The 20,546-nt window shown below is 46.9% G+C and overlaps 1 protein-coding gene across 2 annotated transcripts in view; it reads left to right on the top strand.

The window, feature by feature from the left end:
• Positions 1–20,546, top strand: part of MDGA2 (MAM domain containing glycosylphosphatidylinositol anchor 2) — a 631,704-nt gene that overhangs the window by 492,854 nt on the left and 118,304 nt on the right. For both annotated transcript variants that reach the window (XM_075926142.1, XM_075926141.1), the window contains exon 9: positions 12,222–12,491. In XM_075926142.1, the coding sequence (XP_075782257.1) occupies positions 12,222–12,491 (270 nt within the window). The remainder of the gene's footprint in view (positions 1–12,221; positions 12,492–20,546) is intronic.

Below are 20,546 nucleotides of genomic sequence, written 5' to 3'. Positions count from 1 at the left end.
TTCCTGCTGAAGGTTGGGTGCAAATAAGCCCCGGAGCACCACTCTGAATCGGTACTAGTTGATTCATTTCACCTGGGTGCACCCCTGTTCTAATTATGCATCATCATCCTGGACAATCTGCTTTGGGGTATCACTGCTATGCAACGAGAAATGGGCTCCGAGTTGCTTGAAAGGCACATGAGCATTGCCTGACCTTTCAGCCAATGTCGGCTTGAGTTTATAAGGAAAAATGACCCCAGGCGAGTTTCCTGTAGCAATGAGCTTTACTGTAAATGTTTTGGTTTACGGACGGGCTCTAAGGACGATTTCCATCCCCTCTTCCCCTACTACAAACACCACTGAGCGACTGTGCTGAAGAAGCCACTGGCATAACTCGTTTACGAAGAATTATGCACAAACTTTTTTGTAGTATGTAAGTTCCGCTCAAATGGCGTTGAAAAAGAACGGAAAATAAGGGAACGTTCCATACATAATCTGATACATATGTTCGGTGTGTTGTCTCCAAACACTCTCACACATACATAGGCAGATATCAAGGAATTCCTGAAGTATACGGCTCGCCTGCCTGTATATTTCTAATGTGCATGGAAAGGAACCAATCCAAATACAGGCAGTCCCCGACTTACGCGGATCCGACTTATGTCGCATCCACACTTACAAACGGGGCTTTTCTCGCCCCGGAGCTCACGGGCGGCGGGTCGCCACCCGTGTCCTCCGGGGCGAGAAATGCTTCTCCCGGTCTCCCTGGTCTGTTGGGGGGGTCCAGCAAAGCCGCTGGACCCCCCCAGCAGACCAGGGACACCCGAGCAAAGCCGCCGCCTGCTCTGCCCCGGGCTCTGCCCCAGGCGTCCCCAAGTCATCTGTCCCCAGCTGCTCTGCCCCAGGCGTCCCCAAGTCATCAGCTGCTGAAACTGACCAGGGGCTGACTACAGGAAGCCCGAGGCAGAGTTGCTCTGCCCCGGGCTTCCTGGAATCAGCCGCTGATCAGTTTCAGCAGCAGCTGACTTGGGGACGCCTGGGTTTCTTAAGTTGAATCCGTATGTAAATCAGAACTGGCGTCCAGATTCAACCGCTGTTGAAACTGATCAGTTTCAGCAGCGGCTGACACCAGTTCCGACTTACATACAGATTCAACTTAAGAACAAACCTACAGTCCCTATCTTGTACGTAACCCGGGGACTGCCTGTACAAAGTTTGGGAATAATGCATCACAGAGTGTGTTTACACTGCACCCTTACTTCAATCGATTCTATTTCAAAATAGGCTATTTCAAAATCTGGCGTGTCTACACAGCATCAAATTTTGAAATTACACACTATTTCAAGACATCCCTTATCCCACATGGAACGAGGTTTACAAGGATGCTGAAATAGCGGGTCTGCTATCTTTCACAATAGTGGACGCATTGAAAAGACTCAGGGTAGCTATTTTGAGATACCTCTGGTATCCTGAAATAGCCTTGCGGTGTACCCAAAGAGCCAAACTCAGGCACAAAAATAAAAGACATACAATAGAACCTCGGAGTTGTACACATCAGTGTTTCTGACTGACCTGTCAACCACATACCTAATTTGGAGTCAAATATACCCAATTGGACAGCAGACGTGACTGAAAAAAAAGCCCCAAGTTCTGTACAGACCTATGTTAAACAAAAACTATGGAAATCATAAAGGAAAAAAAATTAAAAAGATGTGATGAGGTAAGGAAGCCATTTCTGTGCTTCTTTCATTTCAGTGAACATGGTTAAAAGCAGCATATTGCTTCTGCATCACACTGTCCCAGAACTGTATCAAGTCAATGTTCAGTTGCAAACCTTTGAAAGAACCACAGCGCTCCATGCTGCGTTACGAATGTTTCAGAGTTTTGAACAACCTCCCTTTTTAGGTGTTTGTAATGGAGGCTCTATTGTCAACGCAATAGATGCTTCCTTACTAAGCAACCTACAGGTGTCAGCCCTGAACTTACCTTCTATTCCAACAGTAACTGTGAAAAATTACCTTTGAAGCGATGCTCGAATGAGTCTGATTTTTCCACTGTCTGTCCCTCAGTCAACATTGTAACTTACAATACATTTGTCAGTCGCTGGAAACAGCACTTGGTGAAATTTGTCCCCACTTTGCCAGCATTTTAAACACTCTAAAACCTCATCCGTTGTTAAAATCGATACTTATCAGTCTTCCCCCAATTTAGGGTTATACTAGTTTCAATCCCAGATCCACATCACCAGTTAATCTGTGATTCTTTGTGGAAAATTAAAATTGGAATTCTAAGCAGAAATACTGTGAAGAAAGTCATACCTAATTTTTGCCCAGGCCCTAGTCAATTCTCCAGCATCTCTGATTAGTAGTAGACACTGTGACCAGAAGAGGAAAATCCCCTTAGCTTCAGAACTGATGTTTTAGACAAACCTTAAGACGCATGGTCGATAGAAGGATTTGACTGGGACAGATTTAGGTGATGAGACAGCCAGATCATTTCTTTTGTCTTTGGATAGCTTTGGAGAGCCCCCAAGCATGGCTATTTGTCCGTGTTTTGGAGGTGCACATAATTAACGACCGGTCACTCCAGGAGCGCCGTGTCCACCCTGTGGGCTTGGAGTCTGAAGGCACTTCCACTGACATTGTACATAATCCTCAGCGCCATCCATTGCTGAAGTTGAGAGGTGGGTTTGGTAGGCTTGCAAATCTAGAGACACCCAGTAGCCATTCCTACCAGGATTACTGGTGGAGGTCCTCTTCTCTGGGCCGATATGGAGGGGCCGTTGATGAAGTATAAGTTTCCATCTGTTGATTTATTTTTTCCGATTGCTCCTCCCGATATCCAACCAGGATTTACTTGGCATTAAGGCCTGAAGCTAATTCTCCATGGAGGGGACATTTATTGTTAATATTATAAGGTTCCTGTGATGGGTTTGGTCACAGAGGTCTCCCGATGTGCTGAAATACCATTGAGCCTACCTAGCTGCCTGGGGGGGAGCCCTACCACCCTTTTTGGGCTGATCCAGACCCTCTGGCCTCCTCCAGCACTGGCCCAGAGTTGGGGTCATTGCCCACAGCTGGGTAATGCAGATGCTGAGATCAGATCAGCTCTGGGACGACTCGGTCCAAAGGACTTGCCATAACTCTAAGGTGCACAACCCCAGCGGGACCAGAGCCCAGATAAATCCGTCTCCACTCTGCATAAAGTGTCTCGAGAACAAGCTTATAACACGTCCCCTGACTTTATCAAGGGAAGAGAGAGATGCACAGCTGTTTGCTTCCCCCCCCCCCCAAGAATTATTTATGCTGGGTTTAGTAATGAACAAAAGTGATTTAAGGCTGTGAGTGGTCATAAGAGAGAGCAGATGGACCAATATCTGGGATGGGCAGTGGGAATGCTCATCTTAAACTTGTGGAATTTTCCATGGCATCCTTCCATCAGGATTGAGGTCCTTCTCTCACATAGAAAATATTGTGGTGTTTCACCCCCCCCCCAAAAAAAATGTGTGGCTTCCTCTTATTTCCCTTAGAGTTTGGGATTCTCTAGCACTTTCCAAGGTTTTCTCTTTGCCTGCACCTCCATCTTGTTGCATCCCAGGAGCAACATAGTTCCAGCAGGAGTGTCTCGGATCACATGCCTTGTGGGTTGTGGGGAGAAGGAGGAGGAGAGGGAGGCTTCAAATAATATGGGGAGGGACCAGAGCAAATTACTATGAAAGCTGTGGAAAATAAGTCTTGGGGTGACAAAGAAGGGTGTAGGAACCTCACATAGCTTCAACCTATCCCTGCTTCCCTACACAATGTTGCAACATCCCAATGGAGATGTTCCATGGAGCTGCAGGAAGGATGGGTGGAGGATGGGAGCCTTGCCTTGTTGGCTTGGATACACAGATCGTAAAATCGTTGCAATATCCTGACTAGATATGTTTTATCTACCCCCACTTGGAGAGACACTCTGGTCACTATCAGGGTATGTCTACACTACCACCCTAGTTCAAACTAGGGTGGTTAATGTTGGCAACTGAAGTTGCAAATGAAGCCCGGGATTTAAATATCCCGGGCTTCATTTGCATCTTGCTGGGCGCCGCCATTTTTAAATCCCCGCTAGTTCGGACTCCGTGCCCGCGGCAACACGCGGCACCAACTAGGTAGTTCGGATTAGGCTTCCTATTCCGAACTACCGGTACACCTTGTTCCACATGGAGTAACGGTAGTTCGGAATAGGAAGCCTAATCCGAACTACCTACTCCGTGCCACGTGTAGCCGCGGGCACGGAGTCTGAACTAGCGGGGATTTAAAAATGGCGGCGCCCAGCAAGATGCAAATGAATTAAATATCCCGGGCTTCATTTGCAACTTAGGTTGCCTACATTAACCACCCTAGTTCGAACTAGGGTGGTAGTGTAGACATACCCTCAGAGTCTACTGTCAACTCTCTCATTAGGAGAACTTTGCAGTGAACAGCAATTCCGTTTTGTGGGGGATCGCTGAAACCTGAAACTTAGATACTTTCTGATTTAGAACCAAAGCCAGAAAATTCACAGTTCTTTGAGAAACAGAATTTGGAAGCTGTTGGTTGATGCCACGCCTAAACAAGATCCAGAAGGTTGACTGAAGGAACACAACTCCAGCTACATGAGTAATAGAGGGATAGCTGAGTTTGTCTGTAACTAGAAAAACTTAAAAAACAACAAATAGTCTAGCAGCACCTTTGAGACTAACAAAACATGTAGATGGTATCGTGAGCGTTCGTGGGCACATCTGAAGAAGTAGGTTGTTCTTATGTTCGTATGTTCTTATGTTCCCACGAATGCTCTTGATACCATCGACATGTTTTGTTAGTCTTTAAGGTGCTGCTAAACTATTTGTTGTTTTTACATAAGTAACATCGCTGGAGTTGGCATACCTCACGCCGAGCTTGGTATAGTCTTCACAGCGAGAGGTCAAAGGGAGCAAATGGGACTGTGAGGAGTGCCGGCGCTGACCGGAGGCTCCTTCAGCATTCGATTTACTGAGTCTTTGCTAGACCTGCTCAATCGAATGCCAGAAGACCGAACTCTGGCAGAGCAAGGAGAGCTGTGGCCTGAGAAACACTGCAACATTTTGCTTCCATGTTGAATTCCACTTAGCAGGCTGAGGAGCCCAGCATATCACAACGCTGGCAGGAACCTCAGTTTGGGAACCAGCCTTCCCAGAGCTTCCGCAGGCTTGGCTCCCCATCGGCCTCCCAGGAGAGTTGCCAACTAGCTGTAAGTCTGGAATTCTGGCCTTCCCAGCAACCCGCCAGGTGGCTGCTAAGAAGCCAGGTCAATGAACTGGCAGGGAATCATGTAGATTTTGAAACCTGTCTGTGTTCTCCACTGACCAGCTGTTTAACTCAAGCGTTTCTGGGCCGGTCTAATTACCATCCCAACCAGGGTCTCTCCTGAGGCAGCAGCATAGCACAGCTTTCTGTCTCGTTCATCTTGTCACCGCTAACACGGCTACCCCGGCTGTGGGTCCGGCCTAATTAATCTGTAGTCGGTTGACGAAGGCCTGGACCTTGCTGCGGAACGTAAATAGAGACGCCCCAGAGGTGGCAGAACGGGAGGGCTGCGAGAGACGGAAAGGGACAGGATGTGGTATTTCATCATGGACGTGTGGCCCCACCTCTACTCTCGCTGTTCATCCAAGCCCCTGTGTCGTCAGAGTTAACATCTGGTCCCTCAGCACAGTTCTGCTCTGCACGTCTGCCCCAGCCCATGTGTTCTCCATCGCGCCGGGGGCGTTCTCCACTCCCTCTCTCTTTCAGAATGCTGAAAATCATTTTTAAAAGGTCACTCTTGCTGGTTGTTACCCTAGAACAAAGCACACTCACCGAACAACATCGCCTGCAATGCATGTGGTCTAAAACCATGCGCCGCGAGGCTTTGTTTTAATGAAAGTATGCGGGTTGGGTTGTCTTTAACCGGCAGGCAGGCAGCAATGCCGTACCACGGGAAGGGCAGTTGGGAGGGACGCAATATCCGTTTTCAGCTTACATCAGGCCTGTGTCCAGAGCCAAGCACTTGCAAGCTGCTTGGATCTCTGCTGAATAAGCGAAAACCAGCGAGGGATCTAACAATATGGTTTTGAACAGATGCTGCCAGGAGATAGGCACATCTTTTACAACAAAACACACCCGGCAAAGATTTTTCTCCAGTAGCAATTTTCTGTCGGATTGATTTTTTTTTTCTACAGGAAATGCAGGTTCAGCAAAATTGAACGATTCCATGGGGAAACTAAATTAAAAATTGGGGGGCGGGTGTCCATTGGAATGGAAACATTTTTATTCAGCAAACCAAACTGAACCGTTTCTTGTCCAGCTGGCCTCTGCCTCAGCTGCCACCTTTTCTCATGGGAGTCGTTTAGGTGCCTCGTCCCTTCCTTCTTGTTTTCAGCAGGGCAAAAGCAAAGACTGATGTTAGAGAAGAAACAGGCGACCCAGGAGCGGATGGGGTACACATAACTACTTTATGGCCCACACACGTTTACCTCGGACGTTCAACGCAGTGTCTGAGTGGCAACAAATCGGCATTAGTCATATGCTTTTCTCTATTTTAGTATGTTAATTCACAAGTCTATCACTACTTTTCCTAAAACCTTATTTAGTAACCTTATTTCATTTTAAATAGAGAGGTGGGGTAAAATTTAAATAAATAAAATAAAATAAATAAAACTCCCATAAAATGAGTATTAACAAGGAAATAATGGATACAGTTATACAGTAATTACAGTAGACTTCCGATAATCTGGAACCTATGGGACCTAGGTGGTGCCAGATTATCAGATATGCCGGACTATCAGGAGGTACTATAAGCTGGTTATATATGTACTGTATACATTATATACTGTATATAAAGTGTTCTTAACCCTTTTTATTGTACATACCGTATACAGCATACTGAAATGTTTTAGTTTTTTTAAGCCTTTTTTACCGTTTTTGCTCAGTTCAGCTTCTGCCGCTGTTACTTTGTGACTCATTTTTTGCCGAAGCTCACTCACTAGGCTCTTGCCATTTTGATGCCGGACTAGCAGGAGTGCTGGACTATTAGATGCCGGACTATTGGAGTTTTACTGTACTATTTGTATAATTTCTAATTGAATCAACACTTTTCTATACTACAAACTTTCTAAATTTACAGGTTACAGAGATTACAAGGAATTTGACCCTGAAGATGTATTATACAAAGCCAATGCAGATAAGCAAGGGTACGTCTACACTGCATCCCTAGTTCGAACTAGGGATGCAAATGGAGACAACCGAAGTAGTTAATGAAGCGGGGATTTAAATATCCCGCGCTCCATTAACATGATCTCGCCAGCGCGCTAGTTCGAATCACAGCTGATTCGAACCAGGAAGTGCGCGCCGGGACGCGTTAGTTCGGACTAAAGCCCCTAGTCCGAACTAATGTTACTCCTCAAAAAATGAGGAGTAACATTAGTTCGGACTAAGGGCTTTAGTCCGAACTAACGCGTCCCGGCGCGCACTTCCTGGTTCGAATCAGCTGTGATTCGAACTAGCGTGCCGGCGAGATCATGTTAATGGAGCGCGGGATATTTAAATCCCCGCTTCATTAACTACTTCGGTTGTCTCCATTTTCATCCCTAGTTCGAACTAGGGATGCAGTGTAGACGCACCCCAAGAGACATAACAAAATAGAGCAACTCCATACTTATCTGGTCTCCTAGGCTGTGTCCACATTGGCAAGATTTTGCACAAAAGTGGCCGCTTTTGCGCAAAATCTTGCTGCCTGTCTACACTGGCCGTATTTGCACAAGAACACTGACGTTGTAATGTACAAAATCAGTGCTTCTTGCACAAATACTCTGATGCTCCCGCTCAGGGATAAGCCCTCTTGCACAAGTGTTCTTGCGCAAGAGGCCAGTGTAGACAGGCAATGTTAATTTCTTGCACAAGAAAGCCCGATGGCTAAAATGGCCATAGGAGCTTTCTTGCGCAAGAGAGCGTCTACACTGGCATGGATGCTTTTGCACAAAAGCACATCTCTATCACAAAAGCACATGCCAGTGTAGACGCTCTCTTGTGCAAATACTTTTAACGGAAAAACTCTTCCGTTAAAAGTATTTGCGCAAAATCTTGCCAGTGTAGACGTAGCCGTAGGCTACAAGAACAAAGAGAGAGAGCATGTTTATACAGCAGAAAGGATAATACTGGTTTTGACCAGACTCTTCATCTATCTTCCAGAACTACAAAACAAAGGAAAAAAAGGGTACGTCTAAACTACATGGCTCCGTCGACGGAGCCATGTAGATTTGTTTGTTCGGCAAAGGGTAATGAATTCGCGATTTAAATAATCGCAGCTTCATTTAAATTTAAATGGCTGCCCCTGTTTGTCGGCAGATCGGGGCAGTCTGGACGCTCCCCTGTTGACATGAAAGCCCTTTATCGACCTCCCCGGTAAACCTCATCCTACGAGGCATAACGGGGAGGTCGATAAAGGGCTTTCAGGTCGGCACGGGAGCGTCCAGACTAGCGCGCTGAGTCGACAAACAGCTGATTAGCTGTTTGTCGGCTCAGCGTGGCAGCCATTTAAATTTAAATGAAGCCGCGATTATTTAAATCGCGGGTTCATTTCCCTCTGCCGATCAGCCTAATCTACATGGCTCCATTAATGGAAGCATGTAGTTTAGACACACCCAAAATGTTGAAAGGCTAATGCTGTGGCTGACCCCTGAACCACTAATGTAGACCCTTTTCAGATGTATTACTTTGTACATACCCCAACACTAGTACTACCAACAGTTCTCACATGACGAAAGGTGCAGGTTGGACCTCACTGGTGTGGCACCCTCGGGACCTGACTGGTCCTGGATGAAGGATTTTGCTGGAGCAGGAAAAGATATTTCTGCCTCCCTCCTCTCCTTCTTTCCCCCTCCCCAGCCACCATCACCACCCTGGCACCCCACTAGACTTCCTGGCTCCCCCGGGTAGCTCAGTTGGGCCATGCACTGGGCTTCCTGGCTACCTCCCCCTCTCCCCACAGCCCAGGGGAGCCATGTGCCAGGCTCCTGGAACCTTAGCTGCATCGCGCCGGGCTCCCGCACACACACCTGCAGCTCTCCAGGTCCCCCCAGCACACCAGAACTCTCTGATCCTGGAACATCCATGGTCCAGCTGGACCCCAGATGTTGCCAGACCAGAGAGTCCCAGTTTAGAGGCGCAGGCTGTACCGTTTTCACTCCGCTGTATCTATGGGAGCCTAGCATCCCAGCAAGGTTTTTGCTCCTTACTAACCTCGGGCAATTAGAAATTTGCCACAGCGTGCGGAGAAATCCGAGCATCGAGATGCTGCATTGCAGGGCCCGTAACGGGTGCAGTGACAGCTGGTGTTGCCTGCCGATAATGCCCCGGCGTAAGGCTGCTTTGCAGTCCATTAAATGGCTCGCTTTGAAAGGTCTGGTTTATTTTTAGGAGCTTTACGTTAGGCTCAGTCTTTTAAAGACATGAAATGTAACACGGGAGGAAATCTGCCGTAGGACTTTTGGAAAGCCAAAAAGAAAAAAAAAGAAAAGCAGCTCTGAGCTCCATTCCGTACACCCTCTTTTCTCACCCCATTCAAAGCCTCTTGTACTACACTATTTCTAACACAACCACAAAGGTCCTTGCTTCTCCACAGGCGGTACCGTGAATGAAAGTTCTACCCCATTAATACTCATCACACGGAAGGAAAGTTTCATCCGAGAGAGCAGTTTCTCGGTAGGAAGTCTTGACAGGTTTGGAATGAGTAAGTTAGGTTTCGTGCAATATATGTCTCTACTTAGGGTTCTCTATGAAAGTAAGACCTGTTAGACCGTCCTTTTCAGAGGGATATGTAGATTTCTCCTCTCTTTCTGGAGTAGGAGCCTTTCAGGTTTGCTTCACTTTATTGGTCTAAAGGAACATAACGATGACACACAGCTTTTAAGAATTTTTTCTTTGAATCTCTGCTTATTCACGGCCAAATCGCTCACCTTTTCTTAGTCTTATTTTCCTGATCTAGAGAGCTACTTGGAAAGTTCTGGCGATAGCAGGCAGAAAACAGATTTTCATTTTCCTGGGTGATTCCAAAATTTCTATTTTTTTTCATTCCAAAATGCCCTTTAGAAGACAAATCGATTGTTTGTTGTCAGAGAACATTAAAACAAAGTACAACTGTGAAATCAAAAAAAAAAAAGAAAACAAAGAGCTTTAGGGTTTTTTGTTTTGGTTTGTTTTTCTTTTTGCATGACAGTTTAAAATCTTTTGGGATTCCGAAATGGAGTGAAACCCCAAAAGATTTTAAACTGTCATTCCAAAAGAAAAACAAACCAAAACAAAAACCCCTAAAGCAGTTTGTTTTCTTTTTGTTTGGTTTCACAGTTGTACTTTGTTTTAATGTTCTCTGACAACAAACAATCGATTTGTCTTCTAAAGGGCATTTTGAAATAAAACCTCAAAATATTGCTTTGGCCAGGTCTCTCAGGCGAGGTGGCCTAGTGGTTAGATCCTGGTGTTAGTTGGGGATCTGGGGTGTAGGACTTCCGGCCACTTACCAGAGTCTCTTCCTTTAGTTTGGGGCATGGCCCCAAGAGTCCAATTTCCCCCTCCTCAGTGGGGTTTTCCTTCTGGTTCTCCCCCTTTGCGCCCGGGAGAGGGGTTGGAGGCTTGCGTCCTCCTGTGACCGACTCAGCAGGCGGCTCTGGATCAGGTCTTGCGGACGGCAGAACCTGCTCCTGCCTCTTCGCTGGTCAGCCCGTAACTGAGCTAGGTTCCCTCCTTTTATTCTCCCTCCAGGCCTAGCATTGGTTGCAGGTAAAAGGGGGCGGGGCTAGCTGGGCCAAAAGGCATTGTTAACCCCTGCACTGCCAGCCCCTCCTCTCACTGCCTCACAGTTGCCTTCTGCTCACCTCAGAGTGGGATGTTTCGACAGTATTGAAAACTTCAGTGTAGCTAATATTCAAATACAATGTCATCAAAATCAACTTTTTTTTCCCCAAAAAGTATTGATTTTGGAACAGAAAAAAAAACGCACTTCTGCCTTGCAGTTAGCCAAGAACAGGCGAGTAGAAAGTTGAGGCATAAACATTTTTAAATATTTTTTACACCGTTTGAGTAAAATGTCTGACAAGGCGCTAAATAAACTACTAGGCCTCCACCAGTCCCATTGCCGGGCATGCAGAGTTCTGGGCCAAAAGCAGACAAGATGCCAGGCAGCACTTATTGGAGGACTAAACCCACTAAACGGGTTGATGGAAAAGAGAGGCACAGGATTGGTCTCTTGATTTCCTGGAGGCAATACCCTGGTGAGAACCGTACCAAATTATCTCCTGCCCTCAGCCATTTCAAAGGAAGAGGGTTCTGATTTCTGTACCAGGGTATGGTCCCTATTTTATTCTAATCAAGTTCTTATGCCATGATCCTCGCTGTGTGTCTGGTCCCCTGCAAGGCAGCTCACCCGGTGGGAATACAAATATGAGAGTAGTAGCTGCTTCAGGACATGTCTACGCTAGGACATTATTTTGAAATAACTAAATTTGAAATAATAACTCACAAAATAACAAAAGTGAAATCACTCCGAGGCAGGCTCTGTTAACGTGGATGCGCTACCTCGAACTCAGAGCCCCAGGAAGCACCGGGGAGTAATGCCTTTGAATGACTCGGGGGTGTCGTGATTTTGAAATAGCTGCAGTGGAACATCCACACGACTATTATTTCAAGTTAACTGTTTCAAAATTAGCATTAATCCTTGAGGAAAGCAAGGGGACAGATTATGAAATAACAAGCCAATTATTTTGAAATAACAGGTTCGGTCTTTGTGGACGCGCCACTTATTATTTTGAAATAAGAGGGGTTATTTCAAAATAACTCCCTAGTGTAGACAATTTAAGCTCCATCCATGTCCAACTTTTTGTCTCTTCTCCAAGTCCATGGTCCTATATCCACCCACTCTGGGGGGCTCTCGTTCATTGCAATCCACCGCTGGCATGCCAGTGAGAAGGAAAGCTCCTGTCGTAACTCCTCCCCTCATTAAAAACAAAACAGAAGGGACCATGTAGCTCTCAGTAAATCTCGGCTCATGGATGTGGACTGTAAAACATTGTATTCTGGGTGTCTTACGTTTTGTTAATGAATCTTCCCACTGTTTGGCTATCCAATTCCATCAACGCGTGGTAATTTCACCCTATTGTAACCCTACTTTGGGATGGTGCTACCGTCACTTCTTCAATCCTCTCTCTTCTACAGACCCTCCCGCGGTGGAGCCAACGTTTCTGGAGATTCGGCAGGGCCAGGGCCGAAGCATCACGATGAGTTGCCGGGTGCTGAGAGCATATCCAACGCGGGTCCTCACCTATGAGTGGCGACTAGGCAACAAGTTGCTACGGACGGGTCAGTTTGATGCTCAAGATTCTACGGACTACATCGTGAGCAGCCTGTCCAGGGACAATTATGGGATTTACAATTGTAACATCATCAACGAAGCCGGGGCAGGCCGATGCAGCTTCCTCGTTACCGGTAAGCTTCCCAAGGGGTTGGCCATCCATTTGCCTGCAAGATAATGTTTTCCACCAGGGAGAATGACAACAAATTTTGGGGGGTATTCATGTGTGGCCTACAGTAATGCCATTGGTGCTCCAGTTGGGGTTTTTTAGCATGAGATTTGCATCTCTGGAAACACACATGCCTAATCATAGAATCATAGAATCATAGAATAATAGGACTGGAAGGGACCTCGAGAGGTCATCGAGTCCAGCCCCCCGCCCTCAAGGCAGGATCAAGCTCCGTCTACACCATCCCTGACAGTTGTCTGTCTAACCTGTTCTTAAATATCTCCAGAGAGGGAGATTCCACCACCTCCCTTGGCAATTTATTCCAATATTTGACCACCCTGACAGTTAGGAATTTTTTCCTAATGTCCAATCTAAACCTCCCCTGCTGCACTTTAAGCCCATTACTCCTTGTCCTGTCCTCAGAAACCAAGAGGAACAAATTTTCTCCTTCCTCCTTGTGACACCCTTTTAGATATTTGAAAACCGCTATCATGTCCCCCCTTAATCTTCTTTTTTCCAAACTAAACAAGCCCAGTTCATGAAGCCTGGCTTCATAGCTCATGTTCTCTAAACCTTTAATCATTCTTGTCGCTCTTCTCTGTACCCTTTCCAATTTCTCCACATCTTTCTTGAAATGTGGCACCCAGAACTGGACACAGTACTCCAGCTGAGGCCTAACTAGTGCAGAGTAGAGCGGCAGAATGACTTCACGAGTTTTGCTTACAACACACCTGTTGATACAACCTAGAATCATATTTGCTTTTTTTGCAACAGCATCACACTGCTTGAATGACAGCAACGTTTGGTAACAGAAATTACTAGGGGTTTGGAATGGCTGCTGTATGAAAAGAGTTTTAAAAGACTCCGACTTTTAGCCTAGAAAAGAAGAGCCTAAGGTCTTTGAGGTCTATAAAATAGGCTAGAGATCTATAAAATCATGACAGGTGGGGAGAAAGTGAATAAGGAAAAGTTACGTACTGGTTTCCATAACATAAGAACCAGGGGTCACCAAGTGAAATAAAATGTAGCAGGTTTAAAAGAAACAAAAGGCAGTTTTTCCTTCATGCAGCACACAGTCAACCTGTGGAACTCCTCACCAGAAGATGTTGTGAAGATTAGGACTATAACAGGGTTTAAAAGAGAACTAGATACGGTCATGGAGGTTAAGTCCATAAATAGCTATCAGCCAGTATGGGTAGGAATGGTGTCCCCAGCCTCTGTTTGTCAGAGGGTGGAGATGGATGGCAGGAGAGAGATGGCTTGATCCGTACCTGTTCGGTTCACTCCCTCTGGGGCACCTGGCATTGGCCACTGTCGGCAGACAGGATACTGAGTTGGATGGATCTTTGGTCTGACCCAGTATGGCCGCTCTTATGTTCTTATATTCTTAAGGAAGTGTGTTGTTGTCATTGGTGCAAGAACAAAAATTGCTGCCACTGGTCTTATTAAAATATTAATCAAATATCTTTCATCATATCTGGAGGCATTAGTGATGAGCTTGTGACATAAAGCATTGCTGGGAGACAAACAGATGGCTAACTTGACAATCAACCCTGGCTTTCTCATTAGCTTAAAATAGATTGAAGTAAGGTATAAGTGCTATCCAAACGTCCCGATTCCAGTCACTTTTGAACAGGGCTGGTTTGGAATCTGGTCTCTCATTAAAAAACACACATAGATAGTTTACAAAGCAGTGATGCAGTACCTCAAAGTCAAGCGTGATTTGCGGTGTCTACTTGAGTTTATCCATATCACATAATGAACGTCCTAAACTTAAACTTGAGTTTATATCGTGTCTTCAATCGACAGCCTCAACCATAGAGGTGGCTGTGAAGCATTTGTCAGACATTCAAGTGTTGGCTCTTCTCCAGTTGAAAATGGATTGTCATTGAAAGCATTCTTCCTCCTCAAAGGCCTAGTCCCTGGAAGACCTCACAGCCCAGCATAGATTGGCAGCTGGCTTCTGCTGGCAGTAAATACTTACAGGATTGTGCCCATAAAGAAGTGATCACGGTGGATTGTGGTTCAGCCCGCCTCACGAATCTGAAAATTAGAGGTGTGTCACTCGAAATGTAGCCCCTTTCGTAAAAGACGTTGAAAGACACACAAAGACCAAGAAGATTCCAAAGTGTCTAAAAACATTCTGTTTTGTTTCTAACAAGTGCTGCCCGGCATCTCAACATGCCCATGCAACCATGGCTAGGTGAATACCTCAATGAATGATGTCCGGCGTCCTTGTAAAATTGAATTAAGCTTTAGGTTGTCCTGTCTATTCTAATCCTAGAATCATAGAACACTACAACTGGAAGGGACCTTGAGAGGTCATCAAGTCCAGTCTCCTGCCCTATGGCAGGACCAAGCACCTCTAGATCATCCCTGATAGATGTCTATCCAACCTGCTCTTAAATATTTCTAGTGATGGAGATTCCACGACCTCCCTTGGCATTTTTTTTCAGTGTTTAACCACCCTGGGTATGTCTACACTACCCCGCTAGTTCGAACTAGCGGGGTAATGTATGCATACCGCACTTGCTAATGAAGCCCGGGATTTGAATTTCCCGGGCTTCATTAGCATAAGCGGGGAGCTGCCATTTTTAAATCCCCGCTGCTTCGAACCCCGTGCAGCGAGGCTACACGGGGCTCGAACTAGGTAGTTCGGACTAGGTGCCTATTCCGAACTACCGTTACTCCTCGTGAAACGAGGTGTACCGGTAGTTCGGAATAGGCACCCTAGTCCGAACTACCTAGTTCGAGCCCCGTGTAGCCGCGCTGCACGGGGTTCGAAGCAGCGGGGATTTAAAAATGGCGGCTCCCCGCTTATGCTAATGAAGACCGGGAAATTCAAATCCCGGGCTTCATTAGCAAGTGCGGTATGCATACATTACCCTCCTAGTTCGAACTAGCGGGGTAGTGTAGACATACCCCCTGAGAGTTAGATAATCAGTGAAGCAGTTATTAGCAGGGACCCTATGTTTTTGCAACAATTGGTGTTTAATCAGAGTATCTTGGAAGGAAACGGGCAAAAAAGTCCATTTCCTCAAACGTGGCAATGAAATCCAGTTTCCTGTTCATCACTCTTTGGACCCAGGCCTGTGGAAAGCTATTCGAAGGCAATTATTGTGCTGAGATTGGGGTAATCGGTGTGGCCTTGGTGTGATTTATTACCGTGACAAAACAAGGGACTGAAATGAAATTAGTAATGAAATAGTTTTATGATGTACTCAGTCCCCATCACACTGGGTGTCCGGCTCCCTTTTTTATCTGCACCATTACATGTATTTATCTCTTACAGTGTTATTAATAACAGGAAAATACCCTCTTGAACGTGACCTCCCTGCTTTTCACAGTCTTTCAGGTTAAAGCCTGTACGTTCATGGTTGGTAAATGCCTTTTTAGCGGTGTGTAGTCAAAATCCTACTCTCATGTTAAGAGAATTTGCAGCCAACGGGACGTTTTTTGCTTCTGGATCTCAACAAGTTAGACGAAGTTACCCTGATTAAAAGGAGAAAAATTGGGGACGGGGGATGAGGAAATGACTGAAGCTAGGCAGAAGTGTTTTGTTTTGTTTTGTATTGTTTACAGGGGTAAATACAGATAAATTAGCTCACGTTTACACTAAAATCCTATTGTTTTTTAAACCGCTGCCAGAATTTGACAGCAGCAGGGTGCTTTTATCTCAGCTTGAACAATGAAAACCAGACCAGTCCATTTCTAGAACATTTTATGTCCATTTCTAGACCCTTTTATTTCTCGTGCAGTAATAAAGTGCATCAGTGTCTGAGCTGCAAAGACTGCTGAGGAAAATGTGTGCACTTGGGGATGGGGGGGATAAAACATTTCAGCATTAAAAACACGATCTGTGGAACTACTCAGATTGGTTTTTGAAGGTGTAAAATTCGGTTTTACAAAATGTGTATTTGTGAGCCAAATTTGAGGAAAAATAAACCAAAATAAATGATGTGAAAAACAAAAATGGGATACCCCAGTTTCATCAGTCGGAGTTAAATAGGAGTGGAACGTCCTTAAAAAAACCCACTAGTCATGTGCAAGATGAAGATAAATGTTAACACTCACAAACACAAATATTCTGCATGCGTTATCTCCGAGTCTGACTTCATAAGTGAGGATCGATGGAAAGCAAATTTCAGGCATGATGCGGTGCCATTAAGATACACCAGAGACTCAAAGGAAATTGACACAATGCTTGAAAGCAGAAAAATGGCATCAACATTGACAACTGTATGTGAGCCCTCATGCATGTGCAAGAACTGTTTGAATGCTCAGTTGTGACATCCGATCAGTGGATGAGAATTACTGCATGTGGCGGGGTGGAACGCATGCGGGGAGAGCTAAGTGGCAGACGTCTTGACTTAAGGCCATGTTCAGAAGACTGTTCAATTCTCATTCATTACAGTACTGTAGACGGGGGGTTCGGGGTGTGTTCAAGATCTCCTGAACTGTGAGCCACGCTCGGATTCTGACGTCGGTGTCGGGAGCATTAGCCCGAGGCGCAGGAGGGATCGTGAGAAAGAAGTTTCCCGAGGCTGCTAAGATGCTCCAGTATCTAGGGGCTAGTGAATATTCTACTCCCAGAAGGGACCATTGTGGGCATCTAGTCTGACCTTGTGTGTAGAAGTCATAGAGCTTAACCCCTCATCCCCACCCCCACCCTACCACCACTCCCCACACACACACAGTTCTTAGTGCAGATCTTTTTTGAGAAACATCCAGTCGTGATTTTAAAATTGCCACCATTAAAGAATCCACCACAGCCCTGGCTAATTGCTCTCATTGCTACAAATGTACACCTCGCATGCTTTTGTTTAGCTTCACTTCTAGTCCCTAGATTGGGTTAACGGCTAGTTCAAAGAGCCCGTTATCTACTGTTTGTTCCTTGTGTAGGGACTGTGGACAAGTCACCCCTTAACCTTCTGTTTGTTAACTAAATAATGTGACAGGGTCAGGTCAGAGGGATACAAAAAAGGTCACGGAACGGAGGTATATTAGCCTGAGACTAAGAAAATCTCTGTTCCCTGGGTAACTGGCAATGGCTAGTCTAGAACCAGCAGAGGCAATCAGGGCAGTTGAGCAGCAGAGGCTAATTGAGCGGGCTTGCAGAGTCAGGTGAGCCTAGGCTAATTAGAAAACCTGCGGCCAATTAAAGAGCCAGTTGAGATTGGCTATGGAAGGGCTTCCCAGCAGGTGGTGGGGCCTGGGAGGAGCTGAGAGGATGGAGGAAAGCGCTGCTGGGAGTAGGAGAAAACAAGCATCAAGTGGATACCACGAGGACGAGCCGGAGAGAAGGAAGGTGCCGGGGAAGATGTGGGGAAATAGCCCGGGATCTTGTAGCTGTCTCACAGCAAGTGTTGGAGACTCTTCTAGGCAGCTACTATCACAGGGTCCTGGCTGGAACCCGGAGTAGAGGGTGGGCCCAGGTTCCCTGCAACACCCACTCCCCGTTCCCACTCAGGGAAAAGACTGTGGGGTGCATTCTCCCTCTCTACCATAGGTTCCCAAACCGGGGAGTGTGCCCCCCTGGGTGTGTGTGAAGAAATTCCAGGGGGGGCACAAGATGACCCAGCCCTCCCCTCCCCCCCCAGTCTATCCACCCTCCCTCCCCACTCCCCCCCGAGAAAGAGCCCGGTACATCCGGTAAAAAAATTCAGAAAATGCCATGTGCAATGGCTGGTATTTTGTTTTTCCTGACTCGGGTGTCCACCGGAACGCACACAGCTCAGGCTGGCTGGGGCGGGGGGAGGATGGAGCATCCCGGGCAGACTTCAAAATGTCCCCTCAGGGACTGCCCCTGTCCCCAGCCTCGCACCCTCATGACATTCTTTAGGGAGGCTGGGGGGCTGGCTTGTACCGGGGCGTTGCTGCTGTTCCCCTTTCTCAGGGAGCGAGGGGAAAGTGCCCAGTTTGCTGCACCCCTCGTTCTGCTTGGGGAGCGCAGGGAGAAGACATACCTGGCCCTGTGCTGCCAAAGGACAGGCACCCTTCCCCCGGCTATGCCCGCTGGAGCTACAGCAGTCATGGAGAGATGCTTCTCACTTGGCCCCATGCTGCAGGGGATTAGAGAGGGCTGGGGTTGTCCTCTCTTCTCGAGGCAGCCTGAACCCTCCTCTCAAGCCCCACCCCAGAGCCAGGATTTCATAGAATCCTAGAACCCTAGAACTGGAAGGGACCTCGAGAGTCATCGAGTCCAGTCCCCTGCCCTCACGGCAGGACCAAGCACCAACTAGACCATCCCTGACAGGTGTCTGTCCAACCTGCTCTCAAATATCTCTAGTGATGGAGACTCCACAACCTCCCCAGGCAATTTATTCCAGTGTTTAACCACCCTGACAGTTGGGAACTTTTTCCTAATGTCCAACCTAAACCTCCCTTGCTGCAGTTTAAGCCCATTGCTTCTTATTCTGTCCTCAGAGGCCAAGGAGAACAAGTTTTCCCCCTCCTCTCTGTGACACCCTTTTAGATACCTGAAAACGGCTCTCATGTCCCCCCTCAGTCTTCTCTTTTCTAAACTAAACAAGCCCAATTTTTTCAATCTTCCCTCATAGCTCATGTTCTCTAGACATTTCATCATTTTTGTCGTTCTTCTCTGGACCCTCTCCAATTTCTCCACAGCTTTCTTGAAATGCGGTGCCCAGAAGTGGACACAATATTCCAATTAAGGCCTAATCAGTGCAGAGCAGAGCTGAAGAATGAATTCTCGGGTCTTGCTCACAACACTCCAGTTAATGCCTCCTAGAATCATGTTTGCTTTTTTTTGCAACAGTGTCACACTGTTGACTCATATTTAGCTTGTTATTCACTCTGACCCTTAGATTCCTTTCTGCCATACTCCTTCCTAGACAGTCGCTTCCCATTCTCTATGTGTGAAATGGATTGTCTCTTCCTAAGTGGAGCACTTTGCATTTGTCCTTATTAAACTTCATCCTATTTGCCTCAGACTATTTCTCCAATTTGTTCAGATCATTTGGAATTACGACCCCCCCAAAGCACTTGCAACCCCTCCCAGCTTGGTATCATCTGCTAAATTAATAAGCGTCCTCTCTATGCCATCATCTAAATCATTGATGAAGATATTGAACAGAATCAGTCCCCAGACTCCTGCAGAACCCTCTTGTTCTGCCCTTCCAGCATGACTGTGAACCTTTAATAACTACTCTCTGAGAACGGTTATCCAGCCAGTTATGCACCCACCCTATGGTAGCCCCATCTATGTTGTATTTTAATTTAAATGAAGCATGAACATTTTCATTTTATTAACAAAAACCTAAAAACGAACCAAGTTAAGGACCTGAGCAACACCAGGTAAATCTTGTAGTCTTAAAATATTTGATGCATCTCAGTTTGTTTTTAATGGAGTCATTGTCTGAGTTAAACCTGTTCTGTTGCTTTGATTTTTCTAGCTCCTAGTGTCATCTCAGGCTGTGTGGTACTGTAGTCGGTTTGCCTGCCCGGAGGGGTTTCTCCTCCTCCGGGTCAGTGGGCGGCCACTCCGCCCCACTGCGCGGCCCTTTTAAGGCCAGCCCCGTTAGTACACAGGGAGCGGTCCGGCCCTGTTGGTTGCCGCTTGTAGGTCACTGGGGCTCAGTTGGCTCCGGGTGCAGGCGGGGTCAGGTGGTTGGGCCTGGCCTCAGAGTCAGGGTCTGTGGAAGTCTCCGGCGGTGCCTCCGGTCAAGTACCCGGGGCCGTAGCTGGGGCTGCTTCTCCCAGTTCCGGAGCAGGCGCTGGAGCACAGGCTCGGGCGGGCTCTGTGGCTCCGCCGTTGCTTCTGGGAAGGTAGGCTGGCTACGCTGGCCAGGCAGGGAGCCGGTAGTCTGCCTCTGGGCCCCGGCAGATAGGAGGCCCTGGCCAGGCCTCGGTCCCCACTCCCGAGGCTGGGAGTCCAGGAGAGGCCTCTAGTCTCTTGGCCGGCTCAGCCCTGACTGAGGCTGCTGCCTGGGCTTTTATAGCCCTGGGCCCACCCCCTGGCTTCCAGTCAGGTGACAGGGCGGGGTTAGCCTCAGCCCAA

The sequence above is a fragment of the Pelodiscus sinensis genome, chromosome 4, assembly GCF_049634645.1.
Source record: "Pelodiscus sinensis isolate JC-2024 chromosome 4, ASM4963464v1, whole genome shotgun sequence".
Taxonomy (NCBI): domain Eukaryota; kingdom Metazoa; phylum Chordata; order Testudines; family Trionychidae; genus Pelodiscus; species Pelodiscus sinensis.
Note: the sequence above shows the minus strand (reverse complement) of the source record. Positions and strands in the feature narration are given on the sequence as shown.